The 20,125-nt window shown below is 36.7% G+C and overlaps 2 protein-coding genes across 6 annotated transcripts in view; one reads left to right on the top strand and one right to left on the bottom strand.

The window, feature by feature from the left end:
• LOC141450051 (Krueppel-like factor 7) overlaps positions 1–13,188 on the bottom strand; it is a 710,120-nt gene extending 696,932 nt beyond the window's left edge. Inside the window, exon 1 of the mRNA XM_074120068.1 lies at positions 12,069–13,188. Within this exon, the coding sequence (XP_073976169.1) occupies positions 12,069–12,170 (102 nt within the window). The 5' untranslated portion in view covers positions 12,171–13,188. The remainder of the gene's footprint in view (positions 1–12,068) is intronic.
• The window catches only part of LOC141450052 (uncharacterized), a 134,173-nt gene that overhangs the window by 28,754 nt on the left and 85,294 nt on the right, over positions 1–20,125 (top strand). The gene's annotated exons all lie outside the window — the stretch shown is intronic.

Raw genomic sequence — 20,125 nt, 5'->3', positions numbered from 1 at the left:
GAGGCTATCATCTGCCAGGCCCATGCGGTGCAAGTGTTTTCTGAGCCTGTAGTGGCCACAGTTAATACGCTTACAAATTATCCCTTATAGCCCCACGCGGCCTTGACGGATTTAATCTGCAGTCAGCCTTGGCCGAATAGCCAAGTAATGAACTCCTTCGCCTGTTCACATCTCTTCGGTTCTGACATAATAAAGTCTCGCTACCACAAATACCCAGCCTACTAGCTCTCCACCCTAATCCTCTTGTCTAACAGCTCCCACACCTTCCCAACAATCTTCCTTGTCGCTTGAAGCGGAAATGGCCTAGGTACTTATTGACTGATGTGAGTGTAAACCACCGAGAAAGAGTTCAACCACTGGGTAATTACTCTAATGAGTCTTTCAAGTGAACTGAACTAGTAACAACAAATTTTCTTGATACAGCATTTGTTGTAGTCGTGAATATTTCTAATAATAGTGAAAAAAAGTAAAGTAATTAATTTTTGATGATGTAACAAGTGCTATAGTAATTACGTACATTTTTGAAGCTACTTCAAAAAGTAGTACTTTTGTGAATGAACCAATGCAGAGCTATCGTGTCAAATTTTCAGCCCTATTCATTCACAATATTTTCAAATGTACAGAGACGTTTAGCCCCGTAATGAACTCCTTCTGCTGTCTCAGCCCTGTGGTTGTAAGCCACCCCTTCTGAGACCTAATCTGCACTCCATAGTTTAATGGCCGCAGTCTTAAGACACTTGGGGAACCCCAAAATAGGGCTCCGAGCCAACGAAGTGTCTCGCAGTGGGAGCAGTATAATATATACTTTTTTAACTATAAATAAATAGCAATCAAGTAGGTCTCTAGTAAAGGTTCCCTCGAATAAACCCAATTTTTTTTGTCGGCTAACCATTTAGACACTGAAATGTGGGCAACCTTAAAGGTTTACTAGAATCTAACCGAGCTAGTTTGTACGAGGGTCGTTTGAAAAGTCCGTGCAAAGTCAGAGAGATAGCACTACTGGCGCGTATTGAGGTTATGTTTAGTTAGTAGCATCTCTTGGAAAAACACACACCAAGTTTCAGCCAGATCGGTCTATTTCTTTGTGTTTGAATCGAGGAAGTCGAGTGATTTTCAAAAAATGGACGAAAAAGAATTTCGTGTGTTGATTAAACACTACTTTATGAAAGGCAAAACGCCTCAGGAGACTAAAGAGAAGCTTGATAAACATTATGGTGACTCTGCACCTTCGATTAGAACAGTTTATAAGTGGTTTCAAAATTTTCTGGAGTGGCCATATGGGCACAAGTGACGCTGAACGTTCTGGACGCCCTGTTGAGGTTACTACTCCAGAAATCATTGATAAAATCCATGATATGGTGATGGATGACAGAAGAGTGAAGGTGCGTGAGATTGCTAGTGCTGTGGGCATCTCGAATGAACGGGTACATAATATTTTGCATCAACATTTGGACCATGACAAAGCTATCCGCAAGATGGGTGCCGCGATTGCTCACGCTTGACCAAAAACAAAATCGTGTAAGGACGGTTTGCAGCCGTTCCAGAAGAATCCGCAGGACTTTAAGCGTCGTTTCGTCACTGTGGATGAAACATGGATACATCACTACACTCCTGAGACCAAAGAACAATCTAAACAATGGGTTACCAAGGGGGGGAATCTGCGCCAAAAAAAAGGCGAAGACCGTTCCTTCGGCCGGAAAGATTATGGCGACTGTCTTTTGGGATTCGCAAGGAATAATCCTCATCGACTTCCGATGAAAAGGGATACTTCCGATGTGTACTTAGAATTAAGAGTCTGCACAATTAAAAAATAAATTTCTTTTAACAAGAAATAGAAATTAAAAAAAAACGCTACCTACTTTATTTAAATCCATTAGAATGCAGTAATGCTGAAGTTTTATCAAACATTTTAAAACGTTCAAAATAACATGAGAATTACATCGGTTTCTCCATTAAAATACCCCCTCCACCTCCCACCCAACCCATTCCACTTTGTATTGATGGCCTTTTTCCATGTTGTTCAAACTAAATTATCTAGAATGTCTTAAAGAGAAGGAGATGGGGCGAGCGGCGGGGTAAGAGAGACAGAGAGAATACAAAAAGCCTATTTACAGTATTTTGTAAAAAGGTTACTTAAAAGGGAAAAAGGAGATTACTTTACTAAATGTAAGTTGTAAAAGTTTAATGATTGTGTTTGCCTAACAACTGTAACTTACTGTTTGGCAATGAAATATTACCAACTACTAACTTTTTACTAAAACAACACAGTGCTACATTAATTTTTTTTTATTTTAAATTTAATTATTTAATAAAATGTTTTGGTAATATGGTTTCTCTTAGAGAAAAAAAGGTTTTTAAACCCCATCTTAAAAAATAAAAAACCATTGAAATGTCTCTTAAAACAATACACCTTCAGAACTACCTCTTTCCTGGTTTGGGATTGTAAAAAGGCTCTAGATCAACTGGCTCGGCACAATAAAGTTCGACTGGAATGGGTGCCGGGTCATGTGGGGATTAAGGGGAATGAGACAGCTGATGAGCTGGCCAGGAATGGAGCTAGTACTCCCTTCATTGGCCCGGAACCAGTCCTGGGTATCACCAAGGGTGTGCAGTTCATGAGGCTCTCAGAGACTGGATCTGAAAGGTACTGGGTGATGCTTCCTGGGGGTCAAACATAGTAAGAGGGTTGTGCCCTTACTGTGTAAACAAAGAACCAAAGAGACTCCTGGGCTTGGGCAGAAATCAGATTACCCTGGTTACAGACCTTTTCAGAGGGCATGGCAGGTTCAGAAAGCACCTGCACAAGTTAGGGCTTATTAGCTCGGGGAACCGTTGTGCAGATTGTGCCAGGAAGAGGAAGAAACGGCCTTTCTCACCTGTTATTCGATTGTGTTGCAATCGAGCGGCTGCGCTACAGATATCTTTGGTACCTTAAGACCAAAGGATATTGTAGCGCAGAATGGAACTACTAGGGAAAGCCCTCAACCTTCTTAGAAGGGGAGGTTTCATCTACTAGACTTAGAGGGAAGTCACAATAAGCCTCTTGGTGGCTGCAAGTGCTGTGGGGCATGGATCCCGGTCCCGCCGTGTAAAATCTAAAAATTCTAAATCTAAAACAATTCTCAAGGTTAGAGTTAAAACCATAAATTTTACCAAGAAATGGCCACATTTCTATCACCCCCCCCCCTCTCGAAATACGAAGAGCATCTACTTACTTTACAAATACCTAATAAATAATTACAATAACAATAAATGTAAAAAAAGGGGCCTCTTTTGTGCGTACAGTTATACAACTGTGCGTAGTATATGACTGAAGACAATAAAAGTTTAAAAGCTATTGTGTTACAAATAGATTAGAAGTATAGTTTATTATTTCTTTAATACTAATTTTAACAAATTATTTTAAAAACAATTTCATTGTTCTCGTTCACAATCAGTCGGTTGAACACATTACCAATTTATTGTAACTTATCGAACTTAATAAAAACAATAACATTAAATATTATATATTTCTAGTAAGGGTGTTTTAATAAAATAAATACGTTTTGTTCATTTCTCTGCTCATAAGTATATTATTTTAAACTTTTTTTTTTTTTCCTCGGCGCATCGACATCTTGGTCATTAGCGCCCACTATCATAGTTCTTCTTATTTCCAAATACTACTCGAGCTGGGATGACACGTACAGACCCACAGCTTCCAATCACTACACCTTGCTTAACAAGGTAGGGTGGAGCCGGGGTTCTGCAAGAGTGTCACTCCACACATCCCCTCTTATTTCATCGACGTTGTCGACGAGGGGGAGTGTGGAATATGATTGTGTCATCCCATAAATAAACTAACTTTTATAATAAATATTTATTTCTGAATTAATAATTTAACTTGTATGCTATTATTTACATTTTCGGCAAAACCAAAAGTATTACTGGGTTAATTTATTAACCTCTACATTCACTTTTTACTTGGCTTTATTTTATACTTAATCCGAGGATATTTTAAACTTTATATTTTATTTTCAAGCATGCCCGTTTTGGTTCTTATCTCTTATTTCAAGATATAATTATTTTTTAAGATGGTTTATTGCTCTTATTTTATTTTTATTTTACTTTTGTATCTTTTATTTTATTTCTATATTTTGTCGTTAATATTATTATAATTACTTCTGCACTTTTATGGCTGATTCACTTGCTCAAAAGCGTATGTAAGCTTAATAGCAATAAATAGATAAAACAAATACATTATCGCAAGCTCCCATTGGTTGCCATTAGGCCCTGTATTGAACAGAATTATTGTACCGGAAATTGTTTTCCTTTTCTAACTCTTTCAATTTAAATTTCTCTTACAAGGACAGAAAGATATTTGAGAAACATTTTAGATTTTTCCAGTTTTTCCCAGAAGTACCCATTTTGATGGCCCCCCCCCTGGATTCGAATTTTTGTTTTTGTTTATTTTATTTTTGGAAACTGGTCTGTATATTTGAATAAAATTTAAAAAAAAAAAAAAAAAAGGGGGGGGGGGGAAATCGTAGGATGCTGAAACTTAATATCCCTGCCAAAGGGATCTGGCTGAAGTCTAGAGTTCTAAATCCCACAATTAAGAAATACCACTGTACTGAGCGGTTGTTTTTTGCTTCTTTGTGATTTTTATTTTTTAAGTAGCTTCATCAATTTCCTTTTAACTTTTTCAGGCACTTCGTTGCATGAGTCTATAATTTATTGTTTTATTAATAAATGCGTGTTTTATATTAAAAAAAAAACGGCGTTTAAATTTCTTGATAAAATTCTGAGTTAGTTGAAAATTCCAAAACCTATCGGAAGTAGTACGAGGGTCGTTTGAAAAGTGCGTGCAAAAATAAAAACTACTTAATTTTTTGAGGTAAACCTTTTTTATTTTTCAACATAGTCTCCTTTTAGGCTTATACACTTCGTCCAACGCTGCTCTAGTTTGTTGATCCCTTCCGAATAATAGGATTTGTCCAAGTCTGAAAAATAGCCATTCGTTTCTGCAATCACCTCCTCGTTTGAATAAAATCTTTTTCCCGCCAGCCATTTCTTCATATTGGGGAACATATAGTAGTCCGAGGGAGCCAAGTCTGGAGAATAGGGGGGGATGTGAAACGAGTTGGAACCCTATTTCCATTAATTTTGCGACCACAACTGCTGAGGTGTGAGCTGGTGCGTTGTCGTGATGGAAAAGGACTTTTTTGTGGGCCAATCGTGGGCGTTTTTCTTGCAGCTCGGTTTTCAAACGGTCCAATAACGATGAATAATATGCACCTGTAATAGTTTAATTCTTTCGAAAATGCGTTCTAAATTTTTTTTTTCTATTTACTTATTATTTCAATGCGTGTCAATATCTGAGGTGATTGGCGACCGGACATTGTTCTCTCGTTACGGGCAACATCAGGACACAGTGGGCTCTAAAAAGCTCCCTAGGAGGAGAAAATCTAAGGGGTCAGCAGCTGGATTCGAACCCGGGACCTCCGCGTTGCAATCCAGTATACGCTAACTACTCGGCTAATCCCTTCTCTATTCTTAGAGCAAATGTATTCGTTTATTCATTAAAGATTAAGATTAAGATAGTAGATGGGACGGGACCTACGCCCCACGGCACCGCAGCCACAGAAGACTTATTGTGCCACAGCCCCTTCTTAGTTCTAGTAAGCGAACCCTCCCCTCTTAAAGAGGTTGAGGACTTTCCCTACTAGTTCTTTTTGCGCTACTATCTCCTTCGGCCTCAACGTTTTATTCATCAAAAGTTTTTATTTTCAAATAATTTTTTTTTTGGGGGGGGGAGGGGGTGGATAATCCGTTTTGGACATTTTGAGGTGAATACGTCAACAACTCTAGTAAGAGAAGGACGTGAACGTGTTCAAGGGCAGATTTTTTAATTAGTTCAGGATTAATTTTACTGCTAGCCCGTTACAGCTTGTTCCGGTGCACTAGCCAAAGGAAACTGAATTATAAGCCTCCTAGTGAAAAGTGATGTTCAACTTTAGAATGGCTAAACGTAATTACTGGCCAATTAACCTGAGTGGCTATTTAGTGGTGACCAGGTGTGCTCAGTAGATGTGTGCATTCACTTAGTCGATGCGTTCGTCGGCCCCCCCCCTCTCGGTCATATATACTATGTTCATTTTTTGGGATGGGGTGAAAAGGGAGGGAGACGGCTTTTCTATTGACCACCCCACGTCAACTGAGTTTGGCAATTCTAATGTTTATTTTTTCAATAGTTACTAATGGCGTGCGTGCACATTGTATTTGGGCGTAGAATGTTCCAGCTGGACTGGAGTTTCAGATTTTGGTCCATTCAGCTCATACTGACCATTACACAGCTCCGTGTACTTACCGTGATGCTATAATTTATAGGGGCACCGGAAACGGACAATTGGATTGTCAGTTAGGCCGTCGGATATAGCAATCACTTACTGATGAGCTTCAGTCACACGGTATGTCGACAAGATAGTCACAGTTACAAAAAAAACAACAGTAACTTTTGGCTGACAGTCTACTGATTGCGTATTGCTTACTACTTGTGAAATTGGATTAGAACCACGATGCTGGATAATATTGCTGATTTTTATCTTTCGTAGCACGCATGTATAAATGGTATTTCCGTCCGGTTTTAGACTTTCAGCCATCATGAGAGGTAGATTTGGGTGAATTTATTGTAGAGAATTATAGGCACCACGACAGCCGAGCGGTTAAGAGACTAGACCCGCAATGCTAAGCTGTATTATTGGTTTAGTGGGTTCGAATTCCCGGTCTCTAGGCCTTGGATTTTATTTAATGGTTAATATGAGAAATTTATAGTAAAGTATGTTAGGCGGTTAAGAGACTAGACCCGCAATGCTAAGATGTATTGTTGGTTTAGTGGGTTCGATTCCCCCGGTCTAAACCTTGGATTTTATTTAATGGTTAATATGAGAAATTTATAGTAAAGTATGTTAGGCGGTTAAGAGACTAGACCCGTAATGCTAAGATGTATTGTTGGTTTAGTGGGTTCGATTCCCCCGGTCTTAGGCCTTGGATTTTATTTAATGGTTAATATGAGAAATTTATAGTAAAGTAAGTTAGGCGGTTAAGAGACTAGACCCGCAATGCTAAGATGTATTGTTGGTTTAGTGGGTTCGATTCCCCCGGTCTTAGGCCTTGGATTTTTTATTAAATGGTTAATAAAAGAAATTTACATTATGTTTGCTAGTCGCATCCGTCCACAACACCTAATTTGGTAGTTGGACGTAAAGCCCCGCCTGAAAAGATAGGCAGTTACTTTACTTTTAGTGTAGAGAATTTAGATTTCATGTAATGTTTCCGTTTAACAATAAACTTATCGCAGCTATTAAATTAATAATCATTTTTGAAAAGGCTACAAAATTCAACTTCAACAAGCTATTTTGCTAAAAGTGGATTTTCACAACAATGATTGTCAGATTAGGAACCGTCTCGTTCTTAGTTCATCACTTGATTTCCATAATTTAAATAAATAAAATACAAATTTATTTAAAACATAAATTTTAGTTCAATTAATTAAGAAGGTAAAAAAGATGATTGCCTAAATCAATCAAGTTTATATCACCATTTTTTGTGTTATGACATCATTTATTAATCCAATAACATCAATTGTGAATCAGTCACCAAAAGAACAAGAACTTTAACTGTACAATTAATTAAATAAAAAAAAAATTAGTAGAAAAAATAATAATTAAAACTGTTAATTAATTTATCAAAATAAGGGATTATTTTTAATTATTATTTAAAGGTAACTTAAATTATTTTTACAGTTTTATGCTTCATTTACTACAGAAAAAAAAAAAAATTCTCGTCTTTTTTGAAAAAGCAATTAAAAACTCGAGTTAATTTTTGTTTTTAATTAGAAATATTAATTATATGTCAATTAGAAGAACCTACCACCATGTTGTTTCGTGTAAATACAGTATAAAAATTGCATTAGTAGTAAATTACAAAAAAAGGAAATTAAGAATGAAAAAAAATAAATAAGTTCATAGTATTTTTGCCGGCCGGCATTTTATTTTGTTCATTAATAAAATAGTTATAAAAATAACATTGTTAAAAGATAATCACAGAAATAAGCTAATGTTGACGTAATCGCTTAACAATGTTGATGATAAAAAAAAATATGGGAAAGTATGTCATCTGGTCTATGCCCTCAAAGCACGCGATCTTCTTAGTTCTTTTTTTTTTTTTTTTTAATGGTATTAATAAATTATATTATTAGGTAACCATAACAAAAATATCAATTAAAAAATTAATACTAAAATCATAAATAAGTATTTAATTAATTTCACATTATATTTTAATAAACAAAATAAATACGCAAAAAGGTATAAAAAGAATTTTTATTGTTTTTACAGTATTTTCTAAGTTAAAACTTTGTAACTGGAGCATAAAAACATAAAGAGGCTTAAAAAACTGATAAGGGGCCCCCTTCCACCGTGGCTACGTTAAACAAAAAATTACACTTTTAGCGAAAGAAAAATACAATGTACTATAATACAAAATTTTGGACAATTTTGTACATTGTAAAAAAAAAAATGCGAATCACTTATATACAATGACTAAAAGCTTGTTCGCCTTTACTTGGTCTTTAAAATAGTTTTAAAAAGAATAATAAGTAATTAATTATTACCATAGTATGATTGTACGAGGGTCATTTGAAAAGTCCGTGCAAAAATAAAAACTACTTAATTTTTTGGGGTTAAACCTTTTTTATTTTTCAACATAGTCTCCTTTTTAGGCTTATACACTTCGTCCAACGCTGCTCTAGTTTGTTGATCCCTTCCGAATAATAGGATTTGTCCGTCTGAAAAATAGCCAATCGTTTCTGCAATCACCTCCTCGTTTGAATAAAATCTTTTTCCCGCCAGCCATTTCTTCATATTGGGGAACAAATAGTACTCCGAGGGAGCCAAGTCTGGAGAATAGGGGGGGGGATGTGAAACGAGTTGGAACCCTATTTCCATTAATTTTGCGACCGCAACTGCTGAGGTGTGAGCTGGTGCGTTGTCGTGATGGAAAAGGACTTTTTTTGTGGGCCAATCGTGGGCGTTTTTCTTGCAGCTCGGTTTTTCAAACGGTCCAATAACGATGAATAATATGCACCTGTAATAGTTTTACCCTTTTCCAGATAGTCGATGAGGATTATTCCTTGCGAATCCCAAAAGACAGTCGCCATAATCTTTCCGGCCGAAGGAACGGTCTTCGCCCTTTTTTTGGCGCAGATTCCCCCCTTGGTAACCCATTGTTTAGATTGTTCTTTGGTCTCAGGAGTGTAGTGATGTATCCATGTTTCATCCACAGTGACGAAACGACGCTTAAAGTCCTGCGGATTCTTCTGGAACAGCTGCAAACCGTCCTTGCAACACTTCACACGATTTCGTTTTTGGTCAAGCGTGAGCAATCGCGGCACCCCCATCTTGCGGATAGCATTGTCATGTCCAAATGTTGATGCAAAATATTATGTACCCGTTCATTCGAGATGCCCACAGCACTAGCAATCTCACGCACCTTCACTCTTCTGTCATCCATCACCATATCATGGATTTTATCAATGATTTCTGGAGTAGTAACCACAACAGGGCGTCCAGAACGTTCAGCGTCACTTGTGCCCATATGGCCACGCCGAAAATTTTGAAACCACTTATAAACTGTTCTAAACGAAAGTGTCAGAGTCACTATAATGTTTATCAAGCTTCTCTTTAGTCTCCTGAGGCGTTTTGCCTTTCATAAAGTAGTGTTTAATCAACACACGAAATTCTCTTTCGTCCATTTTTTGAAAATCACTCGACTTCCTCGATTCAAACGAATGCCAAACACAAAGAAATAGACCGATCTGGCTGAAACTTGGTGTGTGTTCTTCCAAGAGATGCTACTAACTAAACATAACCTCGATACGCGCCAGTGGTGCTATCTCTCTGACTTTGCACGGACTTTTCAAACGACCCTCGTACTATGATTGGGTATAAAATTGTTTGCTTAAAATTTATATGCATATTCAAAAGTAGTATAATAAAAAGCTATATAATAATAACAATAATAATGAAATGAGACGGGGAAACAAAATGTTATTCCCAGTGTTCATATTTTTTTATTTCGTCTATCTTTATCAATGCTGACCAAATATTTTTGGGAGATTGCATTTATCAGACTATAATAATACTATGTGTAGAATAGTGGGTTCCCAACGTGAATAATATCGTCCAATGAAGGCTGGACAGTGATGAATTAAAAGAAACAAACAAAAAAATGAATAAATAATAGACTAGGCTTAAATTGATTCAATTTTATGTTAGCCTTTTTGGGGGTAGGTGGGTTCAAATCAATCAATAATTAATTTAATTATTTCAAAATATTGGGAATATTTAGCGAAAAACTGAAGTATTTCTTACCTAAAAAATCTAGTTAATGTAACTTATTTTAATTACGTCATTTGCTTATTAAAATTAGAAAGTCGGTTATATTTTGACTTAAGGGGTTATAATAGGCAGTCAGAAATTTGAAAAAATTGATTTTTTTTTTAAAAATTTATATTAAAGTATAGTTTCTCAGGAATGTTGTCCTAAAATTTCAAGCCGATCCGAGCAAAATTGTAAGAGTGAAAGTGTTTACAAACCATCGCTTAGCACAGAGCTCAACTTGCTACGCGGGAGGCAAGAATCCTACGGAGACAGCAGAAATCGGAAAACTTGGACATTTTAGAAGACATGGAGGACTTATTTTATGTGCCTGGAATCGATGACACTCTGTAAGTTGGGTTTTATCCAGGTTTTATTCGCAAACCTTTAACCGCTGAAAACTTTAAACGCGTTTTTCTCAAAACTACGTTTTCAAAGTCGGTGGACACGATATCTCAAAATCTACTGCACCGATCTTTTTGAAATTTTACGTATTTCTTTTACACATATTAAAATCGTACTTGGACGAAGGATTTTTTTTTTTTTTCAATGAATAGAACTTGTTTTACAAACATAAAATGGTCAATTTTTTTTTTAGTGAAAATCGTGAATCAAACTTTAAAGTTGTCCCAAAAATTAAAAATTCAATTTTTTTCTAAATCCTTCGGTCAAGTACGAGATAAAATCATCTACTAACGAAATCTATTCGAAATTTTGATTTCAGATGAGCCAGTCTCAAGATATCATGTCCACGAGAGGGTTGCATTTTTTTGACGTGTGGCATTAAAATATTCGCTATTAGTACAATTATTATTAATTTGTAACGAAAAAATTACAATAAGTTCTTTAAACATGGACTGATATGACGCAAAAGTTCCCGAATAAAAAAGTAAACACGTTTCCCCCCCCCCCCCCCCGCCCCAAAAAAAAAAAATTGAAAAAATGACTTTTTTGGCGCCTCTGACTGCCTATAACCCCTTAAATAACTCAAAAGTAACGTTAGAAACAACAGTTGATGATCAACTCGCATCAATTAAAAACGGACAATCAGAAATCGTGGTGTTTGACTGAAGCGTTTACTGGGATGAAAACTCGAAATTAGGTACCACCAATCAAGAGCTAACTATTTAGCCTAAATCTAAATGAAAATTGAATTTTAAAAATAAATACTATTTCCTGTATTAATTGCCGACGACGGTTACTAGTTACGAGTAGCCTTCGGGAGAGAGAGATCAATGGTGATGGAATTTTGCGCGGTATTTTGGCGATTTAATTGGCGGGAAAGATTTCCATGGGTTGGTTAAAAGGTTTTTTTTTTAATGCGAGTGGGTTGTTTTGGAGGCTGTGGTATCTGTAGTCAAAACATGAATACCATATGGAGCGTCAAAACAAGAAAAATTTGTTCCGGCCTTGCATAGATCGAATGAATATTGTAAACAACTGAATCCTATCTAGGCTTAGATAATAATGGACTTTTTATATCACTTTCCAGGGGCGTAAGAAGATAATTTTTCTTCCTGTCCGATAGTACGCGTTCCAAGACAAGCCCCCCCCCCCAAAAAAAAAGGCTGTAGTAAAAGTTGTGGTAAATTCCCCGTCTTTGAAGTCTCAAAAAGTAAATAATACAAAAAAAAAAAATAAATAAAAATCACCGACCTGTTGCCAATGATCCTCTAAGGATGGTTGAGCTGAAAAATATCCTGTTTCGTGTATATCCTGCAATTCCCGGAATATATTTCCGCTTGGTAGTATATCCATGATTGTGGTGGAACTTTTTTTATTATGTTGTAATTTCCAAATGAAAAACTGGTGAAATAAACTTGGCCACAGTTTTATTTTTTAAGGAAAATCTAGTTTTCCTCAAAAATTTTTTAAGGGGGGAAAAAAACTGTAAACTGAATAAATAAAACAAAAAACTATCACTTCACTAAGACACTTCCATTCGTAATGGATTTTGAGTTGTTTTTGTACAAAAAAAAAAATTTTTTTTTAATTTAATATAACTCAGTCTTGTTTCTTTCTTTCTTTTTTTTGTTCTTGAAGATTTTCTTCTTGTTTCAAACAGCTCAAAACAAAACAAAAAATACTTAACTGGCGCTTTGTTCAAAAGCTGCAGGTATTAACCAAAAAAATGGATATAATAACTAAACAAAACTTTTTTTTCCTAAAAAAATTACACAGAGCCGTGAACACATAGACACACATAAAAGAAAACAAAAAACACGGATCACACTTTTTCCGTTGGTCCCGAATATTCCTTCCACAGTATTCCAATCTGGGGTAAAAAAAAAAAATAGGAAATAATTTTGGTGGCAAGGAATGAAATAATTTTGAAGGAAAAATGATTAGAAAACAAATTTAAATAGATTCCAACACTAAACCGTTTTGTTTTTAGTAAGAAGGATTTGTAGTTTATTTTTTGGCGTATTTGGAGAGGAAATGAAAGCGAGAAAATATAGAAAATAGAAAAAGTGAAATATTTTAAAAATATAAAAAAAATTGTGAGAAGTGATGAGAATAAAGAATTTCAAAAAAAATCTGAAATTTTACTTGTATCTATTTTTTTTTAAAAAAAATGGAACATAAGAATAATAGGGAAGGAATTAAAAAGAAAAGAAAAGAAAAGAAAAAAAAAAAGAAGAAAATTATTGATAAAGGGACAGCGTAGGGGGGGGGCTGTGCGTGCGTACAAACGGAACACAGTAAGTTATGACCGGAATCCACTGGCTTGCCTTACGCAGCGCGGGCTCAGACCAGACTGGTTTAATCTTGACACAGGCCGCCGCTATAGTACACAATAAGGCCGTTGTACAGCGCCTCTATACAGACAGACTATCCCCTCCACTAAGACGTCTCAAAAAAAACTAACCTCGTCCTTTCTTGATAATAACTTTTTAAATAACTTTAAAGAATGTTTTTTAATATTTAGGGGGAGAAAAAAAATAAAGAAGGTTAAACATTATAAATTACAAAAAAAAAAAAAGTGATCAAATCCGAAGTAATAATTCAATAAATAATTGTAATAAAAAGGGAAACGGATTAGCCGTGTGCATAGCGTATTGTATTCCCATGCGGAGATCCTAGGTTCGAATCCAGCTGCTGGCTCTTAGATTTTTTTTCTTTCAAGGAGCTTCTGTCTGGTGATGGACCAGTGTTGTCTGCAAGGAGAGAATATTGTCCGTAGGCCGGCTGTGCGCTGAAAAAAAATGCTCCGGGCGTCCAATAGTCTCCGATGTTGACTGTTGACTGTTAAATCATTAAAAAAAAAAAAAAAATTTAATAAAAAATTTGATGCTTATACAGGGTGACCAGAGTTATATAAAATTTCGAAAAAATAAAAAACACGTATTTAATAATTTTTAATCTAGTTTATTTTTAGTGATTGGCCCATTTTTTTTAAATCCCTGTATCTCGAGATACAGCATCCAACTTTGTTTTTTTCAAATGGAACATTATATTTTTGTTTGCTTATTTTTATAGTATTTGAGCTCCCCCCCCCCCACAAAAAAAAATTCTTTGAAATCGGTTCGGTTTTTCAAAAGTTATGGTAATTTAAAATATGAAAAACAAATTTCAGTTTATTGTCAAAATTATGTTATTTTTTTTTAAAGAATCTGTTTAAACTGGGCACCATCAACGGATAGGCAAGCCAAAACTCTGGGACTCCCACGCTTTGCTTGTAGCAGCACTTATGGTGGCGAAGTCAAGATCTAGGTAGGCTAGAGTTATTCTACGTTCAGGTTGTATTTTCTACAAACGTTTGGTGTGGAGTTTTAGGAAATCATCTAATCGGCCCATACTTCTACAGAGAGAACTTAACTGGTAAAAGGTATCTAACGTTTTTTAAGAGACATTTTACCAGTTCTGCTTGAAGATGTTCCTCTACAACGTCGGCTAGATATGTATTTTCAACAAGATAGTTGCCCGGCACATAATGCGAGAGTTGTTCGAGGTTACCTGGGCAGAAATTTCCATGAAAAGTGCTTAGAGACCCATTGTCCCATCCAATGGCCACCTCGATCTCTCTGGACTTGACCCCAATGGACTAATTTTTGTGGGGAAATCTAAAAAATAAAGTGCACAGTAACCTTAATCCCATGGATTCAGTAGATGTTCTGAAACGTGAATAACTCTAGCCTGCCTAGATCTTGACTTCGCCAGCATAAGTGCTGCTACAAGCAAAGCGTGGAAGTCCAGAGTTTTGGCTTGCCTATACGTTGATTGTGCCCATTTTGAACAGATTCTATAAAAAGAAAAAATAACGTAATTTTGACAATAAACTGAAATTTGTTTTTCATATTTTAAATTACCGTAACTTTTGAAAAACCTAACTGATTTCAAAAATATTTTTTTGTTTTTTTTAGGAGCTCAAATACTGTAAAAATATGCAAAAAAAATATAACGTTCCATTTAAAAAACAAAAGTTGGATGCTGTATCTCGAGATACAGGGGTTTAAATAAATGGGCCAATCACTGAAAATAAACTAGACCAAAAATGATTAAATACGTGTTTTTTATTTTTTCGAAATTTCCCGCCGTTAAAACAAAAAGTGGGTGGAGCCTATAACTCTGGTCACTCTGTATAGTACAGATTGGATTGGTAATTTTTTTTTCCTTTGTCAAAGATCAGCAATTTTTTATAATTTTCCGAACTTTGGGAGTATATGAAGGAGAGAAACAGGAGTCTAAACGGAAATAAACAATCTTTTTTTGGCTTTCAAGTGGAATATAAAAACTAGCCTATTCCGATGAGACAGTACCCCTATACTGGTCAAAGCAGTAGATAACACCAAAACACAAAGAACCTTACGTCAGACACAGTCACCAACCGGACACTATCAACAGCCTCAATGACGCTGCAACCTACAGGAAGGAAGTAAAGAAATATGAACGTCTTAGAAAGAATTAGAAATACCTATTACATTATGAACGACCAAATTCGAGTTTTAATTCGCATACACTCGTTTAAAATTATACGAGGGTCGTTTGAAAAGTCCGTGCAAAAATAAAAACTACTTAATTTTTTGGGGTAGACCTTTTTTATTTTTCAACATAGTCTCCTTTTAGGCTTATACACTTCGTCCAACGCTGCTCTAGTTTGTTCATCCCTTCCGAATAATAGGATTTGTCCAAGTCTGAAAAATAGCCATTCGTTTCTGTAATCACCTCCTCGTTTGAATAAAATCTTTTTCCCGCCAGCCATTTCTTCATATTGGGGAACAAATAGTAGTCCGAGGGAGCCAAGTCTGGAGAATAGGTGGGATGTGAAACGAGTTGGAACCCTATTTCCATTAATTTTGCGACCACAACTGCTGAGGTGTGAGCTGGTGCGTTGTCGTGATGGAAAAGGACTTTTTTTGTGGGCCAATCGTGGGCGTTTTTCTTGCAGCTCGGTTTTTCAAACGGTCCAATAACGATGAATAATATGCACCTGTAATAGTTTTACCCTTTTCCAGATAGTCGATGAGGATTATTCATTGCGGATCCCAAAAGACAGTCGCCATAATCTTTCCGACCGAAGGAAAGGTCTTCGCCTTTTTTGGCGCAGATTCCCCCCTTGGTAACCCATTGTTTAGATTGTTCATTGGTCTCAGGAGTGTAGTGATGTATCCATGTTTCATCCACAGTGACGAAACGACGCTTAAAGTCCTATGCAAAATATTATGTACCCGTTCGTTCGAGATGCCCACAGCACTAGCAATCTCACGCACCTTCACTCTTCTGTCATCCATCACCATATCATAGATTTTATCAATGATTTCTGGAGTAGTAACCTCAACAGGGCCGTCCAGAACGTTCAGCGTCACTTGTGCCCATATGGCCACTCCGAAAATTTTGAAACCACTTATAAACTATTCTAATCGAAGGTGCAGAGTCACCATAATGTTTATCAAGCTTCTCTTTAGTCTCCTGAGGCGTTTTGCCTTTCATAAAGTAGTGTTTAATCAACACACGAAATTCTTTTTCGTCCATTTTTTTGAAAATCACTCGACTTCCTCGATTCAAACGAATGCCAAACAAAAAGAAATAGACCGATCTGGCTGAAACTTGGTATGTTCTTCCAAGAGATGCTACTAACTAAACATAACCTCGATACGCGCCAGTAGTGCTATCTCTCTGACTTTGCACGGGCTTTTCAAACGACCCTCGTATGTGGCATGGTCTCTCCCATTTAAAGTTTTTTGTTTTTTTTAAGTTTTTGCTTATTTACGGTTGATATTTTTTAAGAGATTAGACTCAGATGTTAATCAATGATTAATTGAAAACCATAATTATTTCCCAATATAAATGAACCCGATAATTCAGTGTTGCCACTTAAATTTGCACGCCCCCCTCCGTTACAAATATAACTTAAACCCCCCCCCAAAACGGAAATTTACCCCCGTGGAAAAAGACAAACTTGGTAGTGCATACTCTTAGTGGTGAGGAGAAATCATGCAGACTGAGAAAAGTGAAAATTTCTAAATTTCTTTCTGCAAAATTACTTCATATAAAAAATACGTAAAATAATTTATCAGGACAACAGAAATATATTCTGGATTCTCCATCTTTTCCCATTATTTATTCAATTTCTTTTTTCCCTTTTTATCAATGTTATTATTTAATTAAAATTAGGGTTATTTTTAGAATGGAATGGATAATTTCGTTTCAATTAATATTTATTTTAGCAAGCCATTAAATAATTATTTTTAGCAAACGATGAATGAAAAGAAAACAAAACAAAAAATCCATTATGAATGATACGACTTTCTCTTACAATTAATTCTCATGATTTTTCTTTTCTCATACATTTTCTGAAACTTGGAATTTTTAAAAATATATTAACTTCTTTATACAGTTCGTGAAACCCTTGCGGAGGCAAGGGCCAGTGCGTACAGAGTGGCGAGCAATGGGCAATGGAGGCGTATAAGTTCCTGCATTGGCCATTTGAGTATTTCAGATAAGGTCGACCCTGGGCCGGTTATTGACATGGCAGGGGACAGTATCTGTCCTAAATACAGTTTTGTGACTCCTTTTCAGGTGTGTATTAAACCGAGGACTGAATGGAGGGTAAACTGGACGGACCAGTACCGGAAGGGATGCCTTTGGTTTACCGATGGCTCCAAGATGGACTGTGGGACTGGGTCTGGAGTGTATAGGGTTAAACCCGAGGTACTCATTGAGAGATCTCTTGGGAGATACGCCACAGTCTTCCAGGCCGAGGTTTTTGCTATTAAAATGTGCGCTGAGAAAAACCTGCGGATGGAACCTAGAAATAGGGAGATTCGTATCTTTTCGGGACAGCCAGGCTGCACTGAAGGCTCTCGTATCCTTCAGAATGACCTCTTCCCTGGTCTGGGAATGCAGGAAGGCCCTAGGAACTACTGGCGCGGCACAACAAAGTTCGGTTGGAATGGGTGCCGGGTCATGTGGATATTGAAGGGAATGAAAAAGCTGATCATCTGACCAAGAAGGGAGCTAACACTCCTTTCATTGGTCCAGAGCCTGTCCTGGGGATTACCAGGGGTTCGGTTCGCGCGGCTCTCAGAGATTGGATCTGGAGGGAGCACGAAAAGTACTGGGTGATGTGTCCTTGGGGTTAAACACAGCAAGACCTTGATGCCTTGGCTGTGTAAGCAAAGATCCAAAGAGACCCTGTGTTTGGGCAGAAATCAGATTACTCTTATTACAGGCCTATTCACGGGGCACGGTAGGTTCAAGAAGCATCTGCGCAAGGTGGGGCTTATCAGCTCGGAGCCGTTGTGCAGATTATGTCAGGAAGAGGAGGAAACGGCCTCTCACCTGTTGTTCGATTGCGTTGCAATCGAACGTTTGCGCTATGAAACCTTTGGAACGTTGAGGCCGAAGGAGATAGTAGCGCAAAAAGAACTAGTAGGGAAAGTCCTCAACCTCTTTAGGAGGGGAGGGTTCGCCTACTAGAATTAAGAAGGGACTGGCACAATAAGTCTTCTGTGGCGGCAGTGCCTTGGGGCATAGGCCCCGTCCCATCTACTATCTTATCTTATCTTATACAGTTCGTGAAACCGTGTTTTTGAGGATTCTATAAATGTGTTATGGCATCTATTAAAGTTAGTAAAGTAATTGCCTATTTTTTCAGGCGAGCTTTACGCCCAATTACCAAATTAGGTGTCGTGGACGGAGGCGACTAGCAAATATACTTTACTATAAATTTCTTTTATTAACCATTAAATAAAATCCAAGGCCTGACACCGGGAATCAAACCCACTAAACCAACAATTCAGCTTAGCATTGCGGGTCTAGTCTCTTAACCGCCTAACATACTTTACTATAAATTTCTCATATTAACCATTAAATAAAATCCAAGGCCTAGACACCGGGGAATTGAACCCACTAAACCAACAATACATCTTAGCATTGCGGGTCTAGTCTCTTAACCGCTAGGCTACCGTGGCGCCTTGGCACCTATCATTACTCATTGATGTGCTAATTGTAAATAAACGATTAAAAAAAAAAAAAAAAGTCATCTTAAAGATGTTTAATAAAAAGAAAAGCTTAGCTCTACCAGTTATTAAATGCAAAACGTTAAAAATAGCTTCCGTTATTAAAAGCAATAATATGAATAAGCCTTACACAGTGTCAAGTTTTCAGCCTTATTTTCTCCCCCTCCCCTTCTCCTCTTTCCCATCTCAAGGGTGCAATCTTTTAGGAAATGCAATTTATCAGTGCCTTTTGAATATATTCATTCATTCAATATTACTTTCATTTATTACTTTCTCTTTTAAATTCTGGTTATGAAAAGTATTATAACGGTAGTGGAGACATTTTTTTCTTCTTTTTTTTAAATTAAGTTTTCACGCCGGAAATGAGTGGTTCTTTAAACATATGATTAAAATGTGTTTATGTGTTTGTGTTTAAGTAGTGGTGGATACCTCACTCATAAATACAGAGAGAGAAAAGTGTCCCAAAATCGAATTTTCCAATTAAATCGATGTGCATGTATTGTGTATACGAAATAGACAGGAAATCAATCATGGCAGCTATTTTCGAGAAAAAATAACTTTTTTCTAAAAAAAAAACATTACTTCCGGTTTACAATATTCTACAAATTATTGGCAATAATACGGCATTTTTTTTTCTGAGCTATAAGTTGCTAAAAAAGTGAATACAATGGAAATCCTTGCGGGTCACACAGGTTGTGCAATCTTAATTTCCTTTTCATGTCTGTCTGCTCGATCGCCCGAACTATGGTGGCCCAGGAAGATGTGAATTAACTTTATGAAAAACTTAATAGAAAGAAAAGAGTAGACATCGCCATGGATGTCTTAGGAATGGTTTTGTATGGGGGTTCTTTTATAAGTAAAGTAAAGTAATCGCCTATTTTTTCAGGCGGGGCTTAACGTCCAACTACCAATTAGGTGTCGTGGACGGAGGCGACTAGCATACGTACTTTACTGTAAATTTCTCATATAAACCATTAAATAAAATCCAAAGCCTAGACCAGGGGATCGAACCCACTAAACCAACAATACATCTTAGCATTGCGGGTCTAGTCTCTTAACCGCTCGGCTATCGTGGCGCCTGGGTTCTCCTATAAACTCAGCATCAGAAATGTGCTCGCATATTAACTAGCTCTGTTAGGTTTTAAGCTCATCACATTGAGGGAAGGTACCAAAAAAGAAATCTATATTGGGACGCTGAAAAAAATAATAATTTGATTTAAATTTATTTTACTGTTTAAGTCAGTGATGGGC

The sequence above is a fragment of the Rhodnius prolixus genome, unplaced genomic scaffold, assembly GCF_049639745.1.
Source record: "Rhodnius prolixus isolate KJV_2025 unplaced genomic scaffold, Rpr scaffold_2, whole genome shotgun sequence".
NCBI lineage: Eukaryota > Metazoa > Arthropoda > Insecta > Hemiptera > Reduviidae > Rhodnius > Rhodnius prolixus.
The sequence above is the reverse complement of the archived record's forward strand: the minus strand, read 5'-3'. Positions and strand labels throughout refer to the sequence as shown.